Raw genomic sequence first — 23496 nt, 5'->3', positions numbered from 1 at the left:
TACCAAATGAATGATATATTAATATATTTTTATTTCAGCTAATATAGCCTCATTGGAATTGCTCATGCCTTTTTAAATAATTTATTACTTTGTTCTCTCTTTTGTAATTAACAAAAATATTTACATTATCTCTGAAGAAGCTGAGTACATAAAATTTCATTAGTTCACGGTAATGAGTGGAGAAGTTGAGCACATAAAACTTGAATAGTCTGCAGTTACAAGACCAACTACAAATGAACAGACACAATAGTGCAAGGTTTTCTAGTCATGATGAATGACACATGAGTGCTTGAAACTTAAATACAAATCCATCTTAAAGTCTAAAGCATATCATTAAAAGACAACCCTTAATTCACTGCATTTCATTTTTGAGATTTTAAGTTCTGTGTTAGTTTGTATGAAGTTGTATATTATTTGTATGCTAACTCAAAATTTTCTTGGAAAATAGTCCTTGATCTGTTCTTTTTCAGACACTGTCCTTTTTATTTACATTCAGAAATACACAAAAAAAAAAAATAATTAGAAGACACCCATGATGTCTTTACCTTTCTACCAAAGACACCACGAGCACTATGACTGTGCATATCGCCATAAAGCACTGCAGTCCACTGTAAGTCAGTACCAAAAGGAAACAAAGAACAAATCTGCTGTCTATGCTCAAGGATCTACAGCTTACGCGAGGGGCTCTGCAGCCTATCGCCATGCATCTGCAGCAGACTTCAGCCTTGAGTCCTCAGCAGCACATAGTCATGGCTCTTCAGCCTATGACCTTGAGTCAGCAGCCTACAGCTATGGATCTACAGCCTATGACCACTCTGCTGCACAAAGTAAAAGATCTGCTGCCTACAGTCTTGACTCTGAATCCCTCAGTAAGAGCGCCGCTGCCTACAGCCATGGATCTGAATCCATCAATAAGCTGGCTGCAGCCTACAGGCTGGGATCTGAATCCTACAGTCTTGGGTAAGTAAAGCTGTTATATTCTGAAACGAAAATGTCCAACCACCTCTCATTTAAATAAATGTCAAAACTCTCCCCCTTTTCAGCAGAAATTTTTTCTGTAACTTGGCTTTAATGTATATTTTCCAAGTTTGGTATCTTCCTTTGGCTTTGGCAATAGGAAGGACTGTGATCAGCTTAGTTTGTTGTACTAATTCATGTGTGATGGTTGGATTGGCATAAGAGCACTGGCAATGCTGATGTGGCTGAGTGATGCTCCAAACTGGTTAGGCATGAGCCACCTTTCCTTCCAAGTTGTTTAGCCATGTTACTACAGCTGAATTTAAGGTCCACTGTTGAGATGATAGCTTTTGGATTGAGGCTGTCTCTTATCTGGCCAGACTGGAGTAGTAAAAGAACTTAGGGCTGTTTATGCAAGTTTGAGCTGACATGTCCGTATATCATTAGACAATTCTTCTTTGGCCTAATGGTTTCATTTCTATGCTGAGTGATTCAAGAAACCAAAATTTTCACAGTGTATATTGGTTGAGGCATACTATTTCCAAAGTAGGAATACCATGAAGTAAGTGTTCATCTTGCACTAGAAGAACAGCTATGCTTAGCTGCCATGTTTTTTGTTTAATTACGATAATAACATTGTTCAAGCAATTACATTAACAGAATATTTTAGATATCATAGCCTCACATTATTTGTATGTATCTCAGAGATTTACAGAAATTAGAGGAGTATTAAAGTAAGATTGGAGCAGCTGTTAGCAATAGAAGAAATATTCAACAAATCATAACCCAAAACATCTGCTCACTGTTATATTCATACAAAATTTAGAGTATTATTAGCAGAACTGATCACGAGTTGTTCATTAGAAAATTTAAATTTTGAAAACTGAATATCCTCCAAGAATTACGGATGATGGTGGAACTTTTGGCCAAAACCACTGAGGAAAGGAGAAACTGTACTGCAGTAAACAATACATAGTGATTACAGCCCTCACTTGTTTTTCAGGAGTTCAGGGTCAAGTCTCTATTTGCTATGGTCTGTTCAGGAATTTGAACCTCAAGCTGTTACAGCCTAGATGAATGACCTGACTATTTGACTGTCTTGGACTGGGTAATATCCAGTCTTTGTTGTTTAAACGATTTCACTTTTGCAGATAATTAACCACTGAGTGTAGCAGTGAGAAGCTAATTTATAAATAGCTGATGAAGGGAAGCAAACAGGAGATGCTGGGACTGAGGGTTACATTTCCAGAGCAAGTTGGGTAGAAGATAGATATCCCAAATTTCTGCAGTGATGCAGCTGTGCCTTCGTGCTGTTGCTGACCCTAATCCAAAGCCTCCTCCTTCTCATAGAAAATGTTCCTACAAGAAATGAGAACATTACTTGAAGTTGAAAAAAAATATTGCAAACAAAAGGCTGCTTCCAAATCGCAGTTACAAACACTTCAGTGACTCTGGCTTGTTAGATGAGTTTCTTTTGAAACCTGTATATTCTCACCAAGAATTCTAACATCAGCAAATTAATTCATATTAAAGGAAATGGAATTGCTTAATTGGGAGAGAAACTTAAAACATTTCCAGGTTTTCTGAGGTTTTGTTTGAGATAATAGCTTTGGTTTTAAAATAGTGTATTTTGTGATACTTCTAAGATTCTCCATAGTACAGGAGTTGCCAACAGATGGGTAAACTATCCTGGTAATCAGAGATAAGAATATATCAGCTGTAACTTCTTATTTTCTGTGATCCTGTCCTTGTACTGGATGTTTGAGAAACTCAGAGCTGCTTTGTAAGACTGGGGCTCAGGAGATTCAAGCCACGCAATTCAAATCTCTCTTGCACAAAACTTAATGTACGAGAGAATACAAATCTGAATGATAATCTTGAAATTTAAGCTAATTTTATGTTTAATATGGCCTCTGAGTTGGTATTTATTTGGTTTTTGGAGCCCATTTTTCTGCAATTTGCAAGAGGTAAATTAGCATGTAGTGCAAATTTGAAGTAATTCTTTCCAGTTTGTACTGTGACCCCAGATAGCCCAAAACACTTCAAGGGATAACGTGGAGATAAAAAATATCACTAAAATAAATCAGGCAAATCAGACTTTCTGTTTTCATCTATGTGAAAGAAATAGTGTAGAAAAAAAAAAAGACGCACAAAAAAGGTAAAATGAGTCTCCAAACTCTTTCAATTTTCAAAAAGTAGAAAGGGCCTTGAATTGAAATGCTGTGTCTGAATGTCCTACAAGAGTGGTGACTGCTTGAAACCTGAATGGACACATGAATCCAAACCCAGGTAAAATTCTTTGTGTAACAATTGATTATTGGATATCACTGGATTTTAACATCAAATATACATTTATGTATAATGGACGTACTTTTGTGGATAAACATCATTAAGCCCAACAGGAAAATATACTATTCAAATACTATGCTTTTATTCAGGTTACTTCTTATTTTTCTCTAAAGTAGCTTTTGCTAAACTTCATTACACTTGCAAAATTTAAGTCTCATCATCTTCTGTAGCCACCATACAGAAAAGATTGTTCATATAACAACAGTGTTGAGATGCAGATGGTGCTATGTGAGGAATTTATCATGGGAAAGCAGCGGAGAAGGACTGACTAGGTAACCTGCAAGGTCTTGACCTGAACCCAATTCTCTGATGTCAAAGCCTCACTTGAGCGAAAAAAAGTGCCCAGAGCATGGACATAGACAGCTTGAAGGAACTTCAGCTTGCTTTTTCATGAGGACAGAAGAGTCCCCATTTGCAAGTGGGCTGTCCCTTCCCCACATTTCAAGTCTTCACACCATGACAGCTTGAAGAAGTAAAAGGAAAGAAAACAACTGGCAAAACCAAGAGCAAGTACAGCAGCTTGCAGCTTTGCTGGTTACAGTTTGCCAAAGCTGCAAAACCCTGGGCTCCTAAAAGAAAGCGAGTGTCACCTTGTAATGGTGACCTCCCTACCAGCTTGTGGGGCATCTCTAGCCATATGCAGGCAAGGTCTGTAGAGATTAGAGGTGGCAGCTCTCTCCTACAGGCTGTTGCTGTGGCCACCCATCCTCTTCCATGTCCCATCCTCAGAGGCTGCTCTCCTGTGGAAGAACTTTTTTCCCACAGCAGCACTCCATCCTCTGTGTGCTTCTGAGAAGCTTTGAGGCAGGTCTGCCAAAGCTGCTTATAGCACTACAGGCCTGTCAAACAGGACTGCTGGATTAAACCCCTTTACCTCTTTTTTTGGAAGCTCATTCAATTGCCTCTGCTCAAGCTTTCACTGTTTTTCCATGAGTTGTTTTCCTGGCCAGCAGCATCAGACAATTCCATTGTGTCACAGACAAGTTATCTGCCACCAAATAAGAGACATGCTTACAGAGAAAACAGAAGTTATTAGTGTGACTCAGGCATTTGCATATATTTTGCAGGTCAAAATAGCAAAGAGCACATGGCATAATTCAGGTGAACCAAGCAAACAGAGGAGAGATGCCTTACTAAATTGCAATTAACTAGGCTACCAGACAGTAAGAGTGAATGCTTTTCTGAGCAATATTGTAATCAGGATCAGGGCAGGGCTGAGTAAATAATACACTTTAAGAAACATAAGAAGACCATGATCTTGGCGCTGCTCATCCTCTGATTTATTATAGGTGAGGGTTAAGAAGGTGGCTTCCAAACGTCACAGCCAAGCATGGAAATCGTTTTAATGAGACCTGCTATGTGGAAACAATTCCCCTTTAAAAAAGTTTGTTGTGGAAGCTGTGTTAGGGAACAGCATGATTATTGCCAGCAATATTGCCCAAGCCTGTAACAAATCTGTCAGCAACTTAAAATTAATATAGTCACCGGAGAGTGCCTCTCATCTGTAGAGGCTGACTTTAAAGAGCTCTCTTCTGAAAATCCTTTGTTTTTCTTTCCTGTAACTGGGTTTGCCAACCCACTAGCTTCTCTTTATGTGAGTAAATTCAAACATGGCATATTGTGTAATAAGCAGCTGCTAGAAAGAGATCCTGGAAAATGCCTCTTGGCTAAGGGAGCTCCTCCAGCAGGTACAGATGGTACCGCCATTGTGCATACCAAATGCATCCCTTTCTGCTGTGGGAATAAAGTGAGAGAGACATGTAACAAAATCATGCTAAGGACAAGATACATGATTTCCTACAGGTGTAAAAGAGATTACAGGTGGCTTTTCATGCAGGGGTGGAATAACAAAGTAATAGCGTTTGTGGTCCACTCATAGACCGTATTTCTACGTCCATTGAGTTCAGACTCTGTTTGTACAGGGGTGGAAACCTGGCCCTTCAGGCACAGAAACAAGGGCAGTGCCAATATATTGAAGTATATTTCTATCTGAGAATACAACATCAAAACAAAAGCCTCTGCTTGGGAGTTTTAGAGGCCCCGTGCAGTGTTGTTGTCTTTAGCTCTTCTGTTGGCCTAGAGGGAAAAGCTAATAGCATCTGTATGTTTTTTGTATCTCTACAGGACAATGCCTGTGTCTTTAGCATTTACAGTCACCGAACTCCCAATTCAGTGACTCTGCTGAGAAACTAGGAAAATGCTGGTGTTGATATTTTAACAAGCTGAAAACAATTAAGAAATGAGGATAGTAGGCTTGGGTCACCAACCTTGATAAGGCAGTACAGATAGTATCTGACCTGGAAAAAAAACACACATACGTACACTAGCTGGGCATATCAAATGAGGCTAAAAGCTGTTAAAAGGTCATGGTCCTGTTCCTCCCTGTGAAACTAGAGAGCACTGATACTCTGCTCCTTCTCCTGCAGGAAGATTCTGTTCCACATATCAGGTAAAAGGTTGGAACATTTTAAAATAAAGGGCAAGATTTTAGAATCTGGTTCAAGAAAGCAGAGTACCCCTTTGGGCTACTTAAATAATGGTTCCAAGGTTTAGTTTTTGTGTTGCAGAGAAAGAAATAGTAATAACCAAAAAGGAAAACAGGGAAATAAACCTCATGACAGAAATAGTGATCAATTCGTTTTCCTATGCAAAGAACTCCATTTGAATGTGCATTTCTACTAGCCTCCATATAGCTCTGCCTGAATGAAAGCAAATGATAGGAGGATTTGGAAAGGAGAAACATTTTCTGCTGCTTCAAATTTATTCATTTCAGCTCTTGATTTATGCAGTGCAATTCTAAAAAAGATTTGGGAGTGACTCTGGATACCTGTCTGAAAGCACTAGCTGGATGCTCTGATGTGGCCATGAAGCAATTAGATATTTAGCAACAGCTGTGAGAGAAAGTGAAAATAAACCAGAAAGCATATTGTGTCAGTGTGTTAATCTAAGGTATGCTTATAGCTGAAATACTAGATGCAGTTCTGATAATATCATCTCAGAAAGTCTCAAATCATCTGAAACTATAAAAAGGTCAGATATCAGCAAGAAGGGTAACAGGAGGTGTGGAATATTTTCCGTTGGGAGAAGGTAAGACACTGGGGCCCTTACTTCAGGAAAGACACAAATATGGGTATGTAACACTCAGGTATAAAATAGCGAAAGATGTGCAGAGAGAACAAGGAACAATTTTCCACACAGAGCAGCATGTAAGCACAGAAGAGAATATAAAGTGGCAGATTGAAACAGGTTCAAAAGAAAGTGCTATTTTCATACATAAATAAATCTTCAGATCACTGCTACAGTCCGGATGCAACCTCTGGCTCAGGATGTCCCGAAGTCTTTGCTTGAAATGAAAAGGATTTATCAAGGGAGGTATTTCTCTACATGAACTTTCTTTTTACGTGCCCTTGACCATTTCCGGAATAGGAAACAGGCCTAAAAGCACCACTGGCATTATTCAGTGAAACACTTCACACCAGAGCCTTGGTTAGTCCAGGTCAAGTTTCTTAGGTTCCTGTTTCTCAGGCTTCATTGTGGATGAAGATCTCCAGCATCAATCTGAAAGATTTGGGGGATATTTGCAGAAAGCCAGCTGTGGTGGGCAGAAAAAAATTAAAACACTTGAAGTGTTTGGTTAAAAAAACAACCATCAAACAGACAGAACCTATAGCAATTCTTTCCTTTTCAAATAATTTTAGAGAGCTATAAGTGAAACATAGGAAGAAAACCCCCAAACACATAGAAAAGATACCAATAAAAGTTCTAAGAGAGTGATGGAAAGTACTATATACACTCCGCATTAATTCGCTGTGTGAGTGTGTCATCTGGACCTTAACTGAAAACTAAACTGACAGGGCAGCCAAATTCTTTAAGAACAAAGAGCTAGTCTGGATTTAACAGTGCTGAAAATGCTTGAGCTGCAATTTTCATCACATTTCATCTACTTTTATGAAAATAGAAACTTTCTGACATTTAAACTGATCTTCACATGATATACTGAGATCATTTTCAATGTAGAAACAACCAGGAATCAAGTGGCCTCCTAAAGGGCTCAGCCTAAAGCCCCTAGGAAATCTGATTGCAGTCAGAGTCAAAATTCCAGGTTTGTCCCATTTTAAATTAGGACAGGAATAAAAGTCACCTGCTTGGTAAAGAACTGCTGCTCCTTACAGGCTATAGTTCAGGTATGAAAAATAATGAAAATACTTTTCCTTTGATATTTCTTACCACTTATTTGATGAGTTCTCCCAATGCATTTGTTGTTGGCCGTAGTGATTGTATCACATCATTGCCCAACCCAGGAGTGGGTCCACTGTTTCACGCTGTCTCTTCCTTTTTGTTTTACTCTGCCTGGACTGTTCCCAAATGTTTTCTGCTTGTATTTCTGTCCGTAAAGCTGGATCTACCTCCCTCTGACTATCTCCCTGGCTGCCTTGGCCAGCGCCTGGCATCAGACCCTGGAGGAGGCAGCATGTCTCGCCTGTAGACTTGGTCTATGCCTTGGCTAACCCAATGATATCTAATGTTGTAAACCCTTGGCCCCAGTCCTGCGTGTGTGCAACAGCCCCTCTCTGGCTGTGCTTCTCTTTGCATGGAAACTAGGATACAGGGGGAGGAGGAAGGAAGGAGAATGAATGCAGGGTTGCTTTTAGCTCCTGTACTGAGTTTTCTTGGCAGTGGTGCTGTAGGAGATGGTGGCTATAAAATGGGCACCTGGGGAGCACAGAGGAGAGGGCTGCCTTACTGCTATGCTAGGCAAGCTGAATACAGTCAAGTCTGATGAGAAGGGGACTAAGCAGAAAGGAAGGGAAACTTACATACAGTGCTGGGAATGGCAAGGCAAAGAGATGAGGGCTGGAAAGCAGATGTGGGAGGAGATGTGAAGTTCAGGCAAGGAAATAGGTGAAGAAGGAGAAGAGGTGGCAGTAGGAAAGCCATTAAGAGAGGTAGAGGAGACTGATATATCAGGCACTGGGTAGGGAGACAATTTGGTCTGAGCAAAAGGACAGGCACAACGAAAGGAAGGAAGGAAAGACTGGAGAATGAAACTGGACCCATGTGATCTCATACACACAGTCTCACATGGGTAGATTATTAACACGTATTTTGGAAACTAAGCACTCTTCCCGATATGACTTGTGTTGGTGGCAACTCTGGACCTTGGTACTTTCACAGGGTTGCAGCCAAGGGAAAACATTAGCCCAAGCATGCATCTATAACCTTACATTATGCATGCGTAACATTCTCCGGAGCCCAGTACTAGCATGAATTTGGATTATATGTGTACAGCATGCCACATAGAGACACCAGTGTAAGCTACACAGGGTATGGGAAGCAGGTTAGCCATGTCTGGGCTAATGAGCCTTGCTGAGAAACCACGTGCCTGTTCCTGTACCTCTGCACATAAGCGGTAAGCTTATCCTGTGTAGACAAACCCCTAGACCAAAAGCAGGCTCACATATGATTTCCCTTGATGATGTTGAGACAGATGAATAGACACTTTGGAGGTTAATATAAGGGTGACAGCTAATTAGGATATTCCATGGACCTGGGAGTTAGAGATGTGTTGCACTAGGAAAGGAGGACAGAGGTATTTGGAGCTTTGCTAACACAGTTTGTAACCATCTTAAAAATGAACCCAAAATGACTGCCTCAGATATGCTTCACTGGCTGGTGGGAAGGGGAAGCCTTCCCCTTGGTTTGCTCTTCTTTCTCTCCACTCATTCTCTATTTATCTGTGCTATGTGAAATGGCGTTTCTTTACTTAGCTCTACACTTTCGATGGATTGGGGTGATATGGGAGAGCAGTGGTAATGGCAATGCTGGTTACTGAGCAATATGCTGCCCAGCAATTTCGGTATAGAGACTTACATGCATTATTACGTTGAATACATTTGCACACCAACATTTTGTTTGGGAACTAGACAATTTCAGGACTGTAAATTTTGGAAAAGTAGAGATTATGAGTTCAGATACAATCTTCAGAATTACTCAGTGGCCTCAGTGACTTCAGGATCTACAAAACTGGGTATGCAAACTCTCCAAGTCCCAAAGCAAGAAGCTATTAAATGTGCATTGCTATCAGGTATAGTGTTCATTGTATCCATGTAGATTTAGTATCACAGGGCATCAATATTATATTATAATGATGAGTTTGTCAAAAGTGCATTTAGTTACTTGTTTAATAACTCTGAAGACATGGCTATGAAAATTATATTTTCTTAATTGTCAATAGAGCAGTAATTTTCAGTACTTTAGTCTTATTTTGGAGTGTTTCTTAACAGCTTTTTTTTTTCTTAATTTAACAATATTATTTTTATTTCAGACTGAAAAATTCCAATTTAATGATTGAAGATCAATCCTATAAGATGAGTCCCAAAGCAAAGAGAGCAAAACAGAATTTTGTGTCTGAGGGCAAAGAGAACGAAGCCGTAGACTACTCAGTGCCCATATTCACAGGACGGTATGTTCACTTTCCTTTTGTTTGGTATTGTCTTTCTGACATTTTATTAACAAATTATGAAATAACATCCATTAATCTTTTCTCACACCCATGGATCTCAAGGTGATTGTTTGCACTTCACATGAGTGATAAAAAGACAAAGAGAAGTCAGCTGACTGGCAGAAAATCAGACATTGATCACCCAGAGCCAGGACAAATGAACCTAGATGTCTGGACTTTGTTTTGAACACAATGCCAGGGTGCTTTCTATGAAATTAAGATATAATTATAACCCTGCTTATTGGGAACCAGACAAGCATGTTGTACACATTATTTAGTTTATTCTTTTGGTTTGAAGACAGTTCTGTAATTCAATGTCTCTTACCAAGCATTAAACATAGAAACAATGAAATTCTGTGTTAATGTTTTGTTCTGACCCAGGGAAAACCTGGAATGAAACCAAATACTTTCTCAAATCCATTGTAATGGTTCATACTGGTCTCACATGTTGGTATTTATTGCATGATTACTACCGATGTAATAGATCTTACTTCAGCAGTGTCCTCAATAAAGCTGAATGTGAACTTTATGTGGAAGCCAGAACCAACATGAGCAAGGAGGCTCCCCTGCCCTTTTTGGGGTATGGCATATTGATTTTATTAGGAGTCTCTGGCAGCTCAAGCATAGTCACTTGTTCAGATTTATATATACCAGGGTGTGGGGTGGAAAACTCGTTCCTGATTGGAGGTCAGGAGTAAAATTTCTTGTTCGCCTGCAGTTGAACAGAACCCTTCTTTCAACTTGTCTTTCTTCTGCCACGCAGCATTTTCATGGGGCACATCCAAGCTGTTTCTGGGAGTCAGTGCTTTTCTGTCTAGTGCTTAATCAACACCCAATGTCACTTCTGCTTTGTGTTCAACTTGTGCTTACATGTGAAACCAAGTTCCACTTTGTCAGTTGGAGACATTACTGCTTTGGCCTTTTGAACGTTTGTGATGCTTTTGCAATGAGACCAGCAGTTTTGGTTTTTATTATTTCCCTCCACTATCTGGAGCAAATTTTTTTCACCCTTTGTAAATTTCTGTGTCAGATTCATTGCTCTTTGATCCAAACCACATTCAGAAGCACACACTGTTGCCTTTTTAAGCCATTGCTTTGCAGTTTCAGCTATATCTTCTGTGATAGAAATACACAAATATGTCTCATACAAAACTTGCAGTGACATTTTCAAGGCTTCTCACTACCTTTGTGTCTGTCTTCCATGCCCTCAGGCACAAATTTCCTCCCTTTTTATTGTGTCTTGAGTCTACAAAAGTAAAATTTATAGTGTTGGTCAATAGCTGAAAATCATGACTGGTGGCTAGGGATAGTGTGTAGCTTCATTTATTTGTGTCTGTGCAATATTTTGGCTTCCTACATTAAAAGATCCTTTCGGATTCTTACATCATTGTTACTATGCTGCTTCTTAGTGTTTTTGGTATCGATCTTACTTTTTGCACATGGTAACTCAGGAAGTTGTGCGTGCTTTTGTGCTACTGAAATGACCCAAATATTGGTTTTAATTAGTAAAAAAATATAAAAAGAGCATATGATGATTGTTAGGGTGCAGAACTAAACATGGCAGGAAATGGTTGGTGTGTCTTTTTTAGGCTTTTTTTCTGCTGGCATCATGTTCATGACCACATGCCAAGACTGCAGAAGTTGCTTGCCACATTCCTGTCAGATATTTATTTTTGTTTGAAAGATAACAGCTGAAGCCCATTGAACCACGTGCATGTTTGTTATATGTCATTCCCAGATTCCTCTGTGAAATTGATGTGTTGTTTCCTATGGGCAGATAGCTTTTACAAGGCATAGTTACTTATAAAGGTCAGCTCTCCATGGGTTCACTGGAGCTGTTGCCTGTGCTGTTGGATGACCTTCAGCACCATGTCACTGTTTCCATTATTTGGTTCTATTTCAGAGCCATCAGGTTCTGCTGTAGAAAGTTCCCTTGCTCAAATTATTCCATTCACAACTATTCTTCTAGAATACCTAGCCTAATTCTTGCAAGATAAAATTACGGACAGACAGCCAGCATTCTAGATAACAAAACACCCAGAGCTTGATTTAATACCATAGGTGCTAATGATACTGGATGTGTCTCATGGAACTATTTGCAGCCACTAATAAGCCTCTGCCAAAGGACTGCAGATGGCAGATACCCTTTAAATAATATTTAGTGTGTGCCATATGGGGTTTGATCCTATTGTTTCTTTTTGAAAAAGGTTTTCTACTGAAACCTCTGAGACCTGACTGCAGAATCAATTCTTAAATGGTACTGTGTGCTTTTTCTGATGCATTCATCTTTTCAGGGAACATGTTTCTCTTTGATCTGGGAAGATTATGGCAGGAAGGAATGGTTAGCAAATCTAAATATTTAATACTGTTGATGAAAAGCATCTGGGGACCACTACTGCAGATGACTATGCTGAGACCTATATTAGTCTGAGTATATTCATGAGCCCCCAGAAGATGCTTTATGCCTTGAGGAGTGGGCCTATCCTGTGAAACTGCTGAGATTTTAACTACTGTAATAAAGGAGGAAATAATGCCAGCTTGCCTTTGAAAGAAAATTTGACTGACTCATTTAAACTGAATGTAGATAGCTACATTCGTATTAATTAAAATGGGCTTTGAAAATCATCTTTACATATCTCTGCCATATATCTGCAGCTTCAGATGATATTTGTGGGGAGAACTGATGTGCCTAAGTGAAGGGAATCAATCATGCCACTGATACTTTTAATGATCATCCTGCTAAAGAAGCCAGAAACACAGAAAGTTCAAGGCAAAGTTTGGATACATGAGGGAGGTCAATTTGACTCTTCTGAGCAATTTTTACATGTAATTAAGTTTACAGTACATTCCACTGCTTGGATGTCTTGCATCTCACTGAACTGACTTCTAGCCCAAAAATAGGGGGCTGGGTAGTTAATTATAGGCTTGAATCCAAATTTTCTTGAGCGTTGAGATGTGCTATCAAATGCATAATATCAGCAGTCTTACAGAAAATGAAAAAAAAGCATTCATCCTCATCTTTTCACTTTGCAGCAGTAGTGAGCATTTTACGATAAAATAGCGAGGCTGTGCTTGAGCACATTCTGGAAATCAACAGAGGCTGCTGTCTCTATAGTGCTTGCAAGATGGCACTTAACAAGAACTTAAACAGAACCTCTTTTCAGTGTGCCATCTAATGTTACCCTAAAGTAACTAAACTCAGCAAAAAGATATTACTGCTTCTCCTTAAGTCAAGGAGCTCTCATTGTATATGCACTACTATAGCAGCTTTTATGTTCTGACAGTGCCAAAACAATATGGCTGCAATGGTACTTCCACATGTGCATATGGAAACAAGATTGGATCCACTGAGAGTAATTGTTCTTTGCATCTTACCTCTGTAGAAAACCTGAGGAGGGTTCTTCAACACATCTTCTCAAAAACATTTGGAAGAACAGTAACCCTACAAACATTGCAGGATTGAATTTTCTATAAATAAAGAGAACTTTTTGTGACATACAGTAATGTGGTTTTTTTGCATAAATCACAGGTGAGGACATTGTTATACAGTCACAATTACCTCCTGCCCCTTATGTAGTGTTGTTATGAATACTGCAGCTGTAAGTCAGTAATTTAAGATCTGTGGGTATGCCTTACACTAATTTTATAGTGATGGAGATATAAAACCACAGAAGGATAATGGTTAAACTGAAAATGTATATGGCATGGTTACACAGAGAGGCACTGAAAACGGACATGACTTTAAACAGTGAGCTACTCAGTTGTTCTGCGGTAGCCTTCCATAGAATCATAGAACAGTTTGGGTTGGAAAGGACCTTAAGATGATCCAATTCCAAACCCCTGCCACAGGCAGGGATGCCTCACACTAGACCATGTCGCCCAAGTCTCTGTCCAACCTGGCCTTGAACACTGCCAGGGATGGAGCATTTACCACTTCTTTGGGCAACCTGTTCTAGTGCCTCACCACCGTCACAGTAAAGAACTTCTCCCTTATATCTAACCTGAACTTCCCCTGTTTAAGATTGAACCCATTACTCCTTGTCTTATCACTACAGTCCCTAATGAGGAGTCCCTCTTCAGCATCCTTGTAGGCCCCTTCAGATACTGGAAGGCTGCTATGAGGGTCTCCACGCAGCCTTCTCTTCTCCAGGCTGAACAGCCCCAACTTTCTCAGCCTGTTTTTGTATGGGACATGCTCCAACCCAATATACTCGTGGTCCTCCTCTGGACTTGCTCCAACAGCTCCATGTCCTTCTTATGTCGAGGACACCAGAACTGCACACAGTACTCCAAGCGAGGTCTTACGGGAGCAGAGTAGAGGGGCAGGATCACCTCCTTTGCTTCTTTTGGTGTAGCCCCAGATATGGTTGTTTTCTGGACTGCGAGTGCACGCTGAAGCCGGCTCATGTTCAGTTTCTCATTGACCAACACCCCCAAGTCCTTGTCCGCAGGGCTGCTCTGAATGTCTTCTTCGCCCAACCGGTAGCTGTGCCTGGGATTGCCTTGGCCCAGGTGTAGGACCTTGCACTTGGCTTGGTTGAACTTCATGAGGTTGGCATCGGCCCACCTCACAAGCGTGTCAGGGTCCCTCTGGATCGCTTTGAATGGTCCCTCTGTTTCTGCTTTGAATACATATGAAACTGCTATAGCAGAAACATGTTATGAAAAAGTGTTGTCCCTTGTAGTTGGCTAATTTGATAGAGAGTATAAATGGAACATGTTCTCAGCATTTTCCAACAGGATTCTGCTTTTTAAAAATTCTTTCAGAGAAGTGAGTGTCAGCGGGATCACAGACACAGAAGAAGAAAGAATTAAAGAAAGTGCTGCATATGTTGCGAAGAGGAATCTTTTTGCCACAGGTGAAGGAGTTAGTGTGAGCAAGGTGGCCAAGTCAACTTCTGAAGAGGAACATCATGAGAAAAAATCAAGGAAGGTAGCGATCCGGGAGTCTGCTGAACGTGTGGCCCTGAAGAAAAAGGTAAAAAGAGTAAAAATGAACACCTATGCTGTAATCAGCATGGGTCTTTTTTGTTTGGTGTTTGCAAAGTGCCTAGCACAGCTGGGCCCTGATTTACACCATGAGCAATCACAATAATGGTAGTAAAACCCGAAGCATTTTCAATGGAAATCTTTTCAGTGGCTTAAAGTCTTCTTATTTTGGTGTCAGATGGGTAAGAAAAGAGGCACTGTGCTGGATGCAGGCACCAGGAACGCTTCTACTGTGCTGGGAGGAAGGGAGGGAGAATGAGGCTGGGGGATGCTCTTTGGTGATGCCCACACCTAGTTAAACGGCACAGCATCCTTCACCTGGGCAATGGAGTAGTTGCTGGGCAGAGAAGAAAAGTGCCAGTACACATGCCTTACTAATAAGAAGGTGATGGGGTAGTTTGTGGATTTTTATGGCCTAGGAACAAGCTTGTCCATAGTGCTTATCCCAGAGTCTTAATCACAAGGTATAAATTAAGGAGGGAATTGCCAAAGACATCTGGAACTGAATCTCTAATTGTGGATAGCTTTGATATTATTGTGCAACTTCTTAAAAAATTAGAGTGTACTTACAAATACCAGACTGGCAGAATATATCAAGCATAAACATTTAGCAAATTTACTAATCTTTTGAGCAGAAGAATTGACAATATGCTTATAAAATATCCTCATGACATGAGGTTGGAAAGGGTGTAAACACTTTAAAGGACAAGGTGAATATTCAAAATCATCTCAAAAATTGAGAAACAGTGAAGGTGACATATGATAATGACCAGTGGAAGTTACTACACACAGAAGGAAAAAGAACAAGTAAACAAGGAATGCCTGGCTAAGTAGAAGTACCTGAGGATTTGGGAGTTATAACAGGTCACAGATTTAATATCAGCCAATATAATGTCAGTCGTTGTATAAATACAAAAGGCATTCTAGAATGTGTTAACAAAAGTATTGTCATGAAAAAATAAGGGGCAATTATTTAGCTGTGTTGGAGAGTGTTAGGCCTCTGATAATGAGTAGTTAGTGTTTCATGAACATTGAGGACAAGTAGAACCTGTCCAGAACTAAGAAGCAACAATTGCAAGGAAAATTGGAACTGCATAGTTTATAAAAGACTGAGACAATTATGAAAGCTGTCTTCTTCTAATAAACTTAATTCAGGGATCTGTAATTCTCCATGTAAGTGAAAGTCAGGGCAGACAATAAAGAGTTTAGTTTGCAGAAAACAGGATTTATAATATATTAGACTTTTTTTTTTTTTTCCAGCTGCATGGGTAGCCAAGTAGTTGAAACAGTTGTGCCTGCGAGGAGGAAAGTACTCATCAGCAGTAAGGTTTGAGAGCAGGTCTGTCAGACATGATCTGGCATACACAATCTTGCATTGCAGAAGACATCTGAGTTTCAGACCTGTTTCACCTTTCACTCTATACTAAAAAAATTAATTAAATGTGGAAAATTATTTTACTTAGGGTAGTTTTCAGGGAAAAAAACCCCCAGTAAAATCAAATCTAGCTATTTTGGAAGTAGAACTTCTGGAAGATGAAAACTTTGTTAATACTTTCATATTAATAATTTGCACTTATAACTGCTGAACTTCATAATCAAATGTTTCTTTTCCAGCTAGAAGAGACGCAGGCATTCCACAAAAAGTTGAATCAAGATAGTCTTTTACATGCTCCTGAGTTCGTTATCGAGCCTCGTTCCCACACTATCTGGGAAAAGCAAAATGTTAAATTTCATTGTTCTGTTGCTGGCTGGCCAGAACCCCGTGTTACGTGGTAAGTTTGTACCTCTAGCACTGAAAGTCACCACATAACCAGTATCTGAAGTTGTCCCAGTGAATATGGTATTTTTTCTGGAAAGATACAAGTTCAATTAAAAAAATTGGTTACAGAGGCCTTTCAAACACCTTTCAAGTCACCTTGTACAAAAAAACCCCAAAATATTAAAAGGCAAAAAAATACTTTGTGTAACAACAATAGGAATATATAGATTTTATTTTTTTTTCATAGAGACATCCAATAGATTATTTCTGTCTGCTGATGAAGGAAAAGTAGCACAGTGTGATTTATAGTCAGTATTATCCTCACAATAATGTTTTCCAAATACTTCTGTTTAGTCTACAAATGCCGTTAATGTCCTTGAAGCATTAAAGCATGCTTTGGTCATGAACTAGCTGTTTGGCTGCTGAGCAGTTACAGTACTGAATTTCCATGAAACTGAGATCTCATGGTGCAGGATGTTCATAGCAGACGCATCATAATTATTTGAAGTCAAAGACTGCAGATACATCCAAGACCACTGAAAGCTTTGGAGTCTGTTGGAAACTTTCTTTTCACCTGAATGGTCTTTTGAAAAAATCTTTACTGTAAGAACTCCAAGATATACTCTCAGTCATAGCTGAAGGTCTGATTTGACTCTTGCATTAAGGTTTACCCTAACTGGAATTGAATTTAGCTTAATTAATAGTGACTTGAAGCTTTCCTGTCTCACCATCTATTGAGCTGATCTTTCTTATCTGCTTCATGCTATACTGATACCATCAAGTAATTAAGATAATAGGTAATTTTTTTTTTCAAACATAAAATGAGATTTGATGCTCATTATCTAATTTAAGAGATTCTTTTAGAATGTATATATAAAATGTATGTTTGTGTTTATAAAATGGACAAAGAATAAGCGTATGTTCAGCATTAAGCATTAGTTAGGAATAAGTCTTATGGAGATTCTATTTGTGGAGACAACAGAAAATATTTACAATATCATGACGTCAAGTGATACTTATATTTTGCAATTTACTACTTGAATTGCTTAAAGGACTTTGTATTTATTTAGGTCTTAGGATCATAGAATCATAGAATAGTAAGGGTTGGAAAGGACCTTCAGATCATCTAGTTCCAACCCCCCTAAAAGTCTTAAAAACCTTAATCTCGGGGCTTGATAAAAAGTGCTACTAAGAGGCACATTAATAGTCCAGAGCCGATGCCTATGAAGTCACTTGATCTCTGTGACAACCAATAGCCAGGCTCTGCACACACATTTTCCCCATCATGTAAGGGTTGCAAGTGTCCTGTTTTGACATTCCTCCTGGAGAGGATTCCAGACAAACCCTTTGGGTCTGGTCTCAGCTGGATTTAAGGAATGGTCAGCTGTGTTCTTGGGTGTAATCCAGCTCTAAGAACACGAGAGCTGGGCCATTTTCACTTTGGTTGAGATTCACCTTATCCCAAAAACCTGACATGGATAAACCAAGCCTTCAGCTGTTCGCCTTTGCTCTCACTGTGAACCAGCTTTTCATCTAAGTGCTAAATGTCGGTGGTAGAAATTAATGCATCATTTTACCATACATCTGAATTCCAAAGGGATTTCAGTTTGCTACAGGCTACTAATGATAAAAAAGAGTTCACAGCCATTTCAGCAGGTGTCTTTCTTTGCTCTGAGATACAGAACAGTGCTGACCTGGATCTGTCAGCTTTTTTCAGCATTTATACTGAAATGTCAGTTGTGTATTCCAAACAGTCATTCTTTGTATAAGCAATGAAGACCTTTTCATGCTATGCCTGAAAAATTATAAAGCTTCATGAACTCTCTTTAAAGAAAATCTTACTGTCTGATGCAGCTGTTCTGACTCCCTTGGAAAAAGCATATGGAAAACCCAGGACATTTGAAACCAGTAGCAGAAAGCATAAACTATTGGTGCATAATGACAGTGGGAGGCTGCAGTCCAACATTAGCTAATGACTTGGCTGTTCTGGAATTTGTGTTTCCAGAAATAACGAGTGGTCCTTCTAACACATGAGCCCTATTCTTTCAATAGATGAATAGGGATAAGTGAAAATTGAATCAATTATTTTTTACTAACCTGATAATGAAGACAAAAGAAGTGAAAGTCTTCTCACTGCTGGCATGCCTGAGTTAAAGCTTGTTTCTGCACAGCACCACATGCTACTAAATGCCTTCACTGCCAGCAGGATCCAAGGGTTGCCCAGCCCTTTGGAGAAAAGTTAAAGATATTATGGAATCAAGTCCTGTGTCACAGGTGTAATATTCCCTGAAAATTTTAAGAACCAATGACATTATTCTGTTTTCTAAACTATTAGACACATTACACAGAATATAAGATGTTCCCAGGCAGATCAGTCTGGGGGGCATCATTGCACAGTGAGGTGGTGCTCTCCAGAAGAGTGGAGGTGAACCGATTACCTCTTACTGGACCTATGTATTATTCTTTGCAGTAAGTCAGGATAATGCAGTAGGAGATCCATAATAAGCTGAAGCATCTCTGCAACTGTTTGAAGTCCAGAATAGAGAGTATTGCCCTGCATTGAGTCCCTTATTTATAGACATCTTGCTGAGAGGAAGGGTGAAAAGCATTATGATCCTCACTCACTTGGAAAAACCACAGTGTATTACTGTGTCCAAATATTTGTAGCCAGGGAAATATTCTTTATTCCATAACACTGAAAGTTCTGAAAGGTAGTTTTCAGATTTACTGCAGATATAGTTTCACCTTGAGATATATAAAACTAATAGTATTCTTGGTAAAAATAAAATTACTTATTACTGACTTGTTTGGTGAAGTGGTCAAGCCACTGACACCAGATCAGTTCCCTTTTCTGACTGAAAATCATGAGAGATTTAAAATTTAAAATCAGAAATGAAGAAGCAAAGCTCTTTGGCTGGATATCTGTTATGACTTGTAAAGAGAAAGTTTTATTTAAGTTATATCAGACTAAGAAATGAAGATACTTTTATCTCTCATCATTCATATTTCTGCTTCCCTTATATATGTACCTTATGGAGCACAGCGAAAGCTATGTTAGAAGACACTATCTTAGGAAACATTCTTTCTTTATAGACCTCAAATCAATCCTAAATGTACTGAGTACAATTCAGTGTGTAATTTGATTAGACTTCTATCAGAGCCTTGGACCACGTGGTTTAGGGCAAGGTGTCCCTGCCCGTGGCAGGGGGCTTGGAACTAGATGATCTTAAGGTCCTTTCCAACCCTTACGATTCTATGATTCTATGATTCTATCACCAGTTTGTTCCGCATTAGTAGTACTTACTTAAGACAGGATTCACTCAAACACTTACTTGGTTACACCATGTATTGTTCTAAATGAGTGACTTTTTATGCAACAGTTGGTCAGGAGGGATTTACATGAACTCTTCCTCTGTGAGTCTCAATTCTGAAATTAGCAGTACCAGCTCACTACTTGATCAGTACTGGTTCATTCTTTCAAAATCCTTACTTTAAACTTTCCCTACTTGAAGATATACCTGTACCAGAAAACACTCATAGTATATACCTGTAAAGGCAGAAAAGTTTTTGACAGCATAGCATTTGCTAGATCCCTCACTGCAGTGCACTTTACCCACAAGACAATTTTTCTTTACCATTCTCACCCTGTTGGGCCTTCTGTCAACTTAGCCATGCAAGTAAAAAAGAAAAAAACCCAAACTTTCTACTTGATATTTTTGTAAATATGCAGATTTTAAAAGTAGGTCAAATATGGAAACAAAACAAAATGTGCACGATACCTAATAGGTAAGGATGCCACAGAATTTTAATTGTTTACAATTGTCAAAACTCTTGAGATGTTGCTCATGTGACTCCTCCATTTCTTTACAAGTAGCAACATGAGGTTCATGGTAGTACAAACTGATTCTCTTCCCGTTCAAGACTATGTTCTCCTGCCAAAGGGGTCAAAGAGAAAGGGAGAGAGATTACCCTTCCAAAGATGTGTAATGTCTTCCCAGGAAATTAGACTGCAGTTTATCTAGAAAAATATGCAGAAACTGGTGTTTTATTTCAACCATCAAGCACTTGACCTTTTAAAGCGTAAAATTATACAATTCTGTTTGTGACATACTGTTTCTTTGTTTTTCCATAGGTACAAAAACAACGTGCCCATCAATGTACAGGCTCACCCTGGCAAGTATATCATTGAAAGTCGATATGGGCTGCACTCACTGGAGATTAGCACGTAAGGGAATACAAGATAATACAAGAGAGTTTAATCTGAAATTTTGTCATAGATTAAAAGACCTGCAAAATGTGAACAAATCTCTTGGGGATGTAAGAGATATCAAGTTTGTACAGCTGAGGTGAATGTTGTCTACTAAATGTTGAAGCAGGTCTGGTTTTCCTCGGTAGAGGATATGGAATTTACCTAAGTGAATAACTTATCTGGACTATTATTCTATTTATGGCTGAGTCAGAAACATGTAGGACATTGTGATTACTTTTTGTATTTGTCTGCTGCATGAGTACAGTTAAACATGAGAAAAATCTAGTTCAGAGTAAAAATACGTGAGTTAACTGTTTTTGGAATATAGCAAAGTTCCTGATTCATATGGAAATGAGGAACAGAACTGAGATGTCCTCACTTACACACAAGAGAGAGCTTTAACAGTACTCATCCTCCAAATGGGATTTTTTTTTCAGTCACTTTGCATTAAAAAACATTGAAAACATGAGACCTAATCACTTAATCTGACAATCAGCAATGATCTAGATTTGACAATTTAGATACTGGTAGGTGCCCATTGAAAATATGTTATGATAGCTACCATTTCTACAGCTTCCACGTTAGGAATCTCTCCAGAGAAGACAGTAAATTAGAGATAATTTAGAGATAACTTAGATAAATATTATCAGACATTTTCTCCTACTTCTGCTGTATTCTCAAATTCAAATCTGCAAGTGGTATTTGAAGAGGGACATTTATTTCAAACACTGTTTTTTAACATTGAGAGAATGTAGCTGTTAATGGCTACAATCAATCCAGTGTCCAGTGTGTCTGTCTCCCAAGCTTTTACTTCTATATAGATTTTACCCAGATTTCTAAGGGTTTCCTTAATCTAAAACATAGGAGAGGCTATGCCAAGGAGTAAACGAGTGCCCTGCCTAACAATTTCTGTCTTTTCAGATGTGATTTTGATGACATTGCTCAGTATCGGGCCTCTGCTATGAATGTTAAAGGAGAAATTTCAGCTTTTGCTTCCCTCGTGGTAAAGAGTAAGTTTAAAAGATATTTCCTTCGGGATTTTTTGGTTAAGATGTACATTACCACTTTTGCTTTTGTGGCTCAGAGAGCCCTTTACCTCATGGTGATAGTGACTGGAGTTGTTCATTTTCTGTCTAGGGTACAAAGGAGAAATTGATGCAAGTCTTTTGCATTCTGGAACTGTTTCCATGCCTCTGGGCTGTAAGTTGCTATATATGTTTGTTTGACATCATACCCATTTACAGTTGCAACATCATGCCAAATGACTAAGTAGAATATTATTTAAAACAGAAGCAGGTCTGATTTACAAAGGTACTGAGTTCTACAGTTTCAGCTGGTGTTAGCCTCACCTATAGCGGAAAATGGTTATGGGAAAGGAAGATAATGATCTGCATATACCCATTGGTCACAGGAAGACTGAAAGCTACCACTGTAGGGCAGTTGTGCAAAAGGAAAATGTGACCCTAGGTTTTATCAGCTGAGCTGTTTTGAAAGAAACATGGAGGCCCCTGTGCCATGTGTGTGCAGTACAAGTGTAAGGCACGTAGTATATTCTGTCCGGAACACTGCACAACTTGGGTCACACACCATCAGGAAAGATAAATTCAGGAGCAAGTACAGAAACAAGCTACCTGAATGCCTGGGAGAACGAAGAGCTCATTTTATATTAAAAGCCCCCCCAGAAGGCTTATTTAGCTTATAAAAATGAGGGCTGAGTGGACACATGACTGCCCTGAGATGGAGCAAGGAGTTAAAACAGGGAAAGAGAAGAACCATATAAGCTAAAGATCAGCTTAACTGAACAAACCCTTAGTCATAAACAGAAGTCTTTTTAAATTATTAAGCAAACCTTATGAGAAAATGATAAAACACTGCATCTGAAATTGTGGAAATTCTGGAATGAAATTCTACAGGAGCCTCTCCCTTACAAAATGAACTAGCTGTAAGAACTAGAGTTCCATGAATAAAGAAATAGTTGATTCTCTGTGGTAGTAAGAGCTTGCATTATTTAACACTGCAATTACCTGTGAAGATGATGACTTAATATATATTTTTGCTATTTTTACCCTAAACTTTACCTGAGATTGTATTCGTAATCATTGGGTACTTTTGCTTCCTACTCTTGTCACAAAAGGAAGGAAAAAGTAAACAGCCAGATTCTTTTTTCATTATACAGTTGGCGTTACCCCTCACGGCTATGCTTCCAGGTTTGAAATCAGCTTTGTCGACAAGTTTGATGTATCCTTTGGGAGAGAAGGGGAGACAATAAGTCTGGGCTGCACAGTTGTCATCAATCCTGATATCAAGCGCTTCAAACCAGAAATTCAATGGTACAGAAATGGTGAGAATGTTTGACAAGAAAAAATATAAACTTCTTTCACATAAACCTTTACTCACTTCAGCATATGTGACTGTTATATTTTGGTCATCACTTTCTCAGATTTTTCAAACAGTAATATTTTCTCCTTTTCAGTTAAAAGTTTTTCAAAATTTAGCATTTGGAAGTGCAACCACAGCTAGAAAACTGATGAAACACCGTGAAAATGTCTTCTAGGGATTTTTTTCTGTCTTAAATTTTTTTTTAAATTAGAAGCATTTTGATCAACTCCAACATCTATGTGTCCCATCTGCATAGCCCACATAGCTTTTACTATTTATTTATATGCCAAAACATTTCTTTAGTTGCACAAA

At 39.0% G+C, this 23496-nt stretch overlaps 1 protein-coding gene across 1 annotated transcript in view; it reads left to right on the top strand.

Moving 5' to 3' along the window:
- Positions 1-524: 524 nt before the first annotated feature.
- MYOM1 (myomesin 1) overlaps positions 525-23496 on the top strand; it is a 66345-nt gene continuing 43373 nt past the window's right edge. Inside the window, exons 1-8 of the mRNA XM_030477150.1 lie at positions 525-960; positions 9632-9769; positions 14576-14786; positions 16412-16569; positions 20689-20781; positions 21727-21815; positions 21943-22005; positions 22982-23146. Coding sequence (XP_030333010.1) covers positions 533-960; positions 9632-9769; positions 14576-14786; positions 16412-16569; positions 20689-20781; positions 21727-21815; positions 21943-22005; positions 22982-23146 — 1345 coding nt within the window. The 5' untranslated portion in view covers positions 525-532. The remainder of the gene's footprint in view (positions 961-9631; positions 9770-14575; positions 14787-16411; positions 16570-20688; positions 20782-21726; positions 21816-21942; positions 22006-22981; positions 23147-23496) is intronic.

The sequence above is a fragment of the Strigops habroptila genome, chromosome 1 (assembly GCF_004027225.2).
Source record: "Strigops habroptila isolate Jane chromosome 1, bStrHab1.2.pri, whole genome shotgun sequence".
Taxonomy (NCBI): domain Eukaryota; kingdom Metazoa; phylum Chordata; class Aves; order Psittaciformes; family Psittacidae; genus Strigops; species Strigops habroptila.
This window is presented reverse-complemented; position numbering and strand designations above follow the sequence as displayed.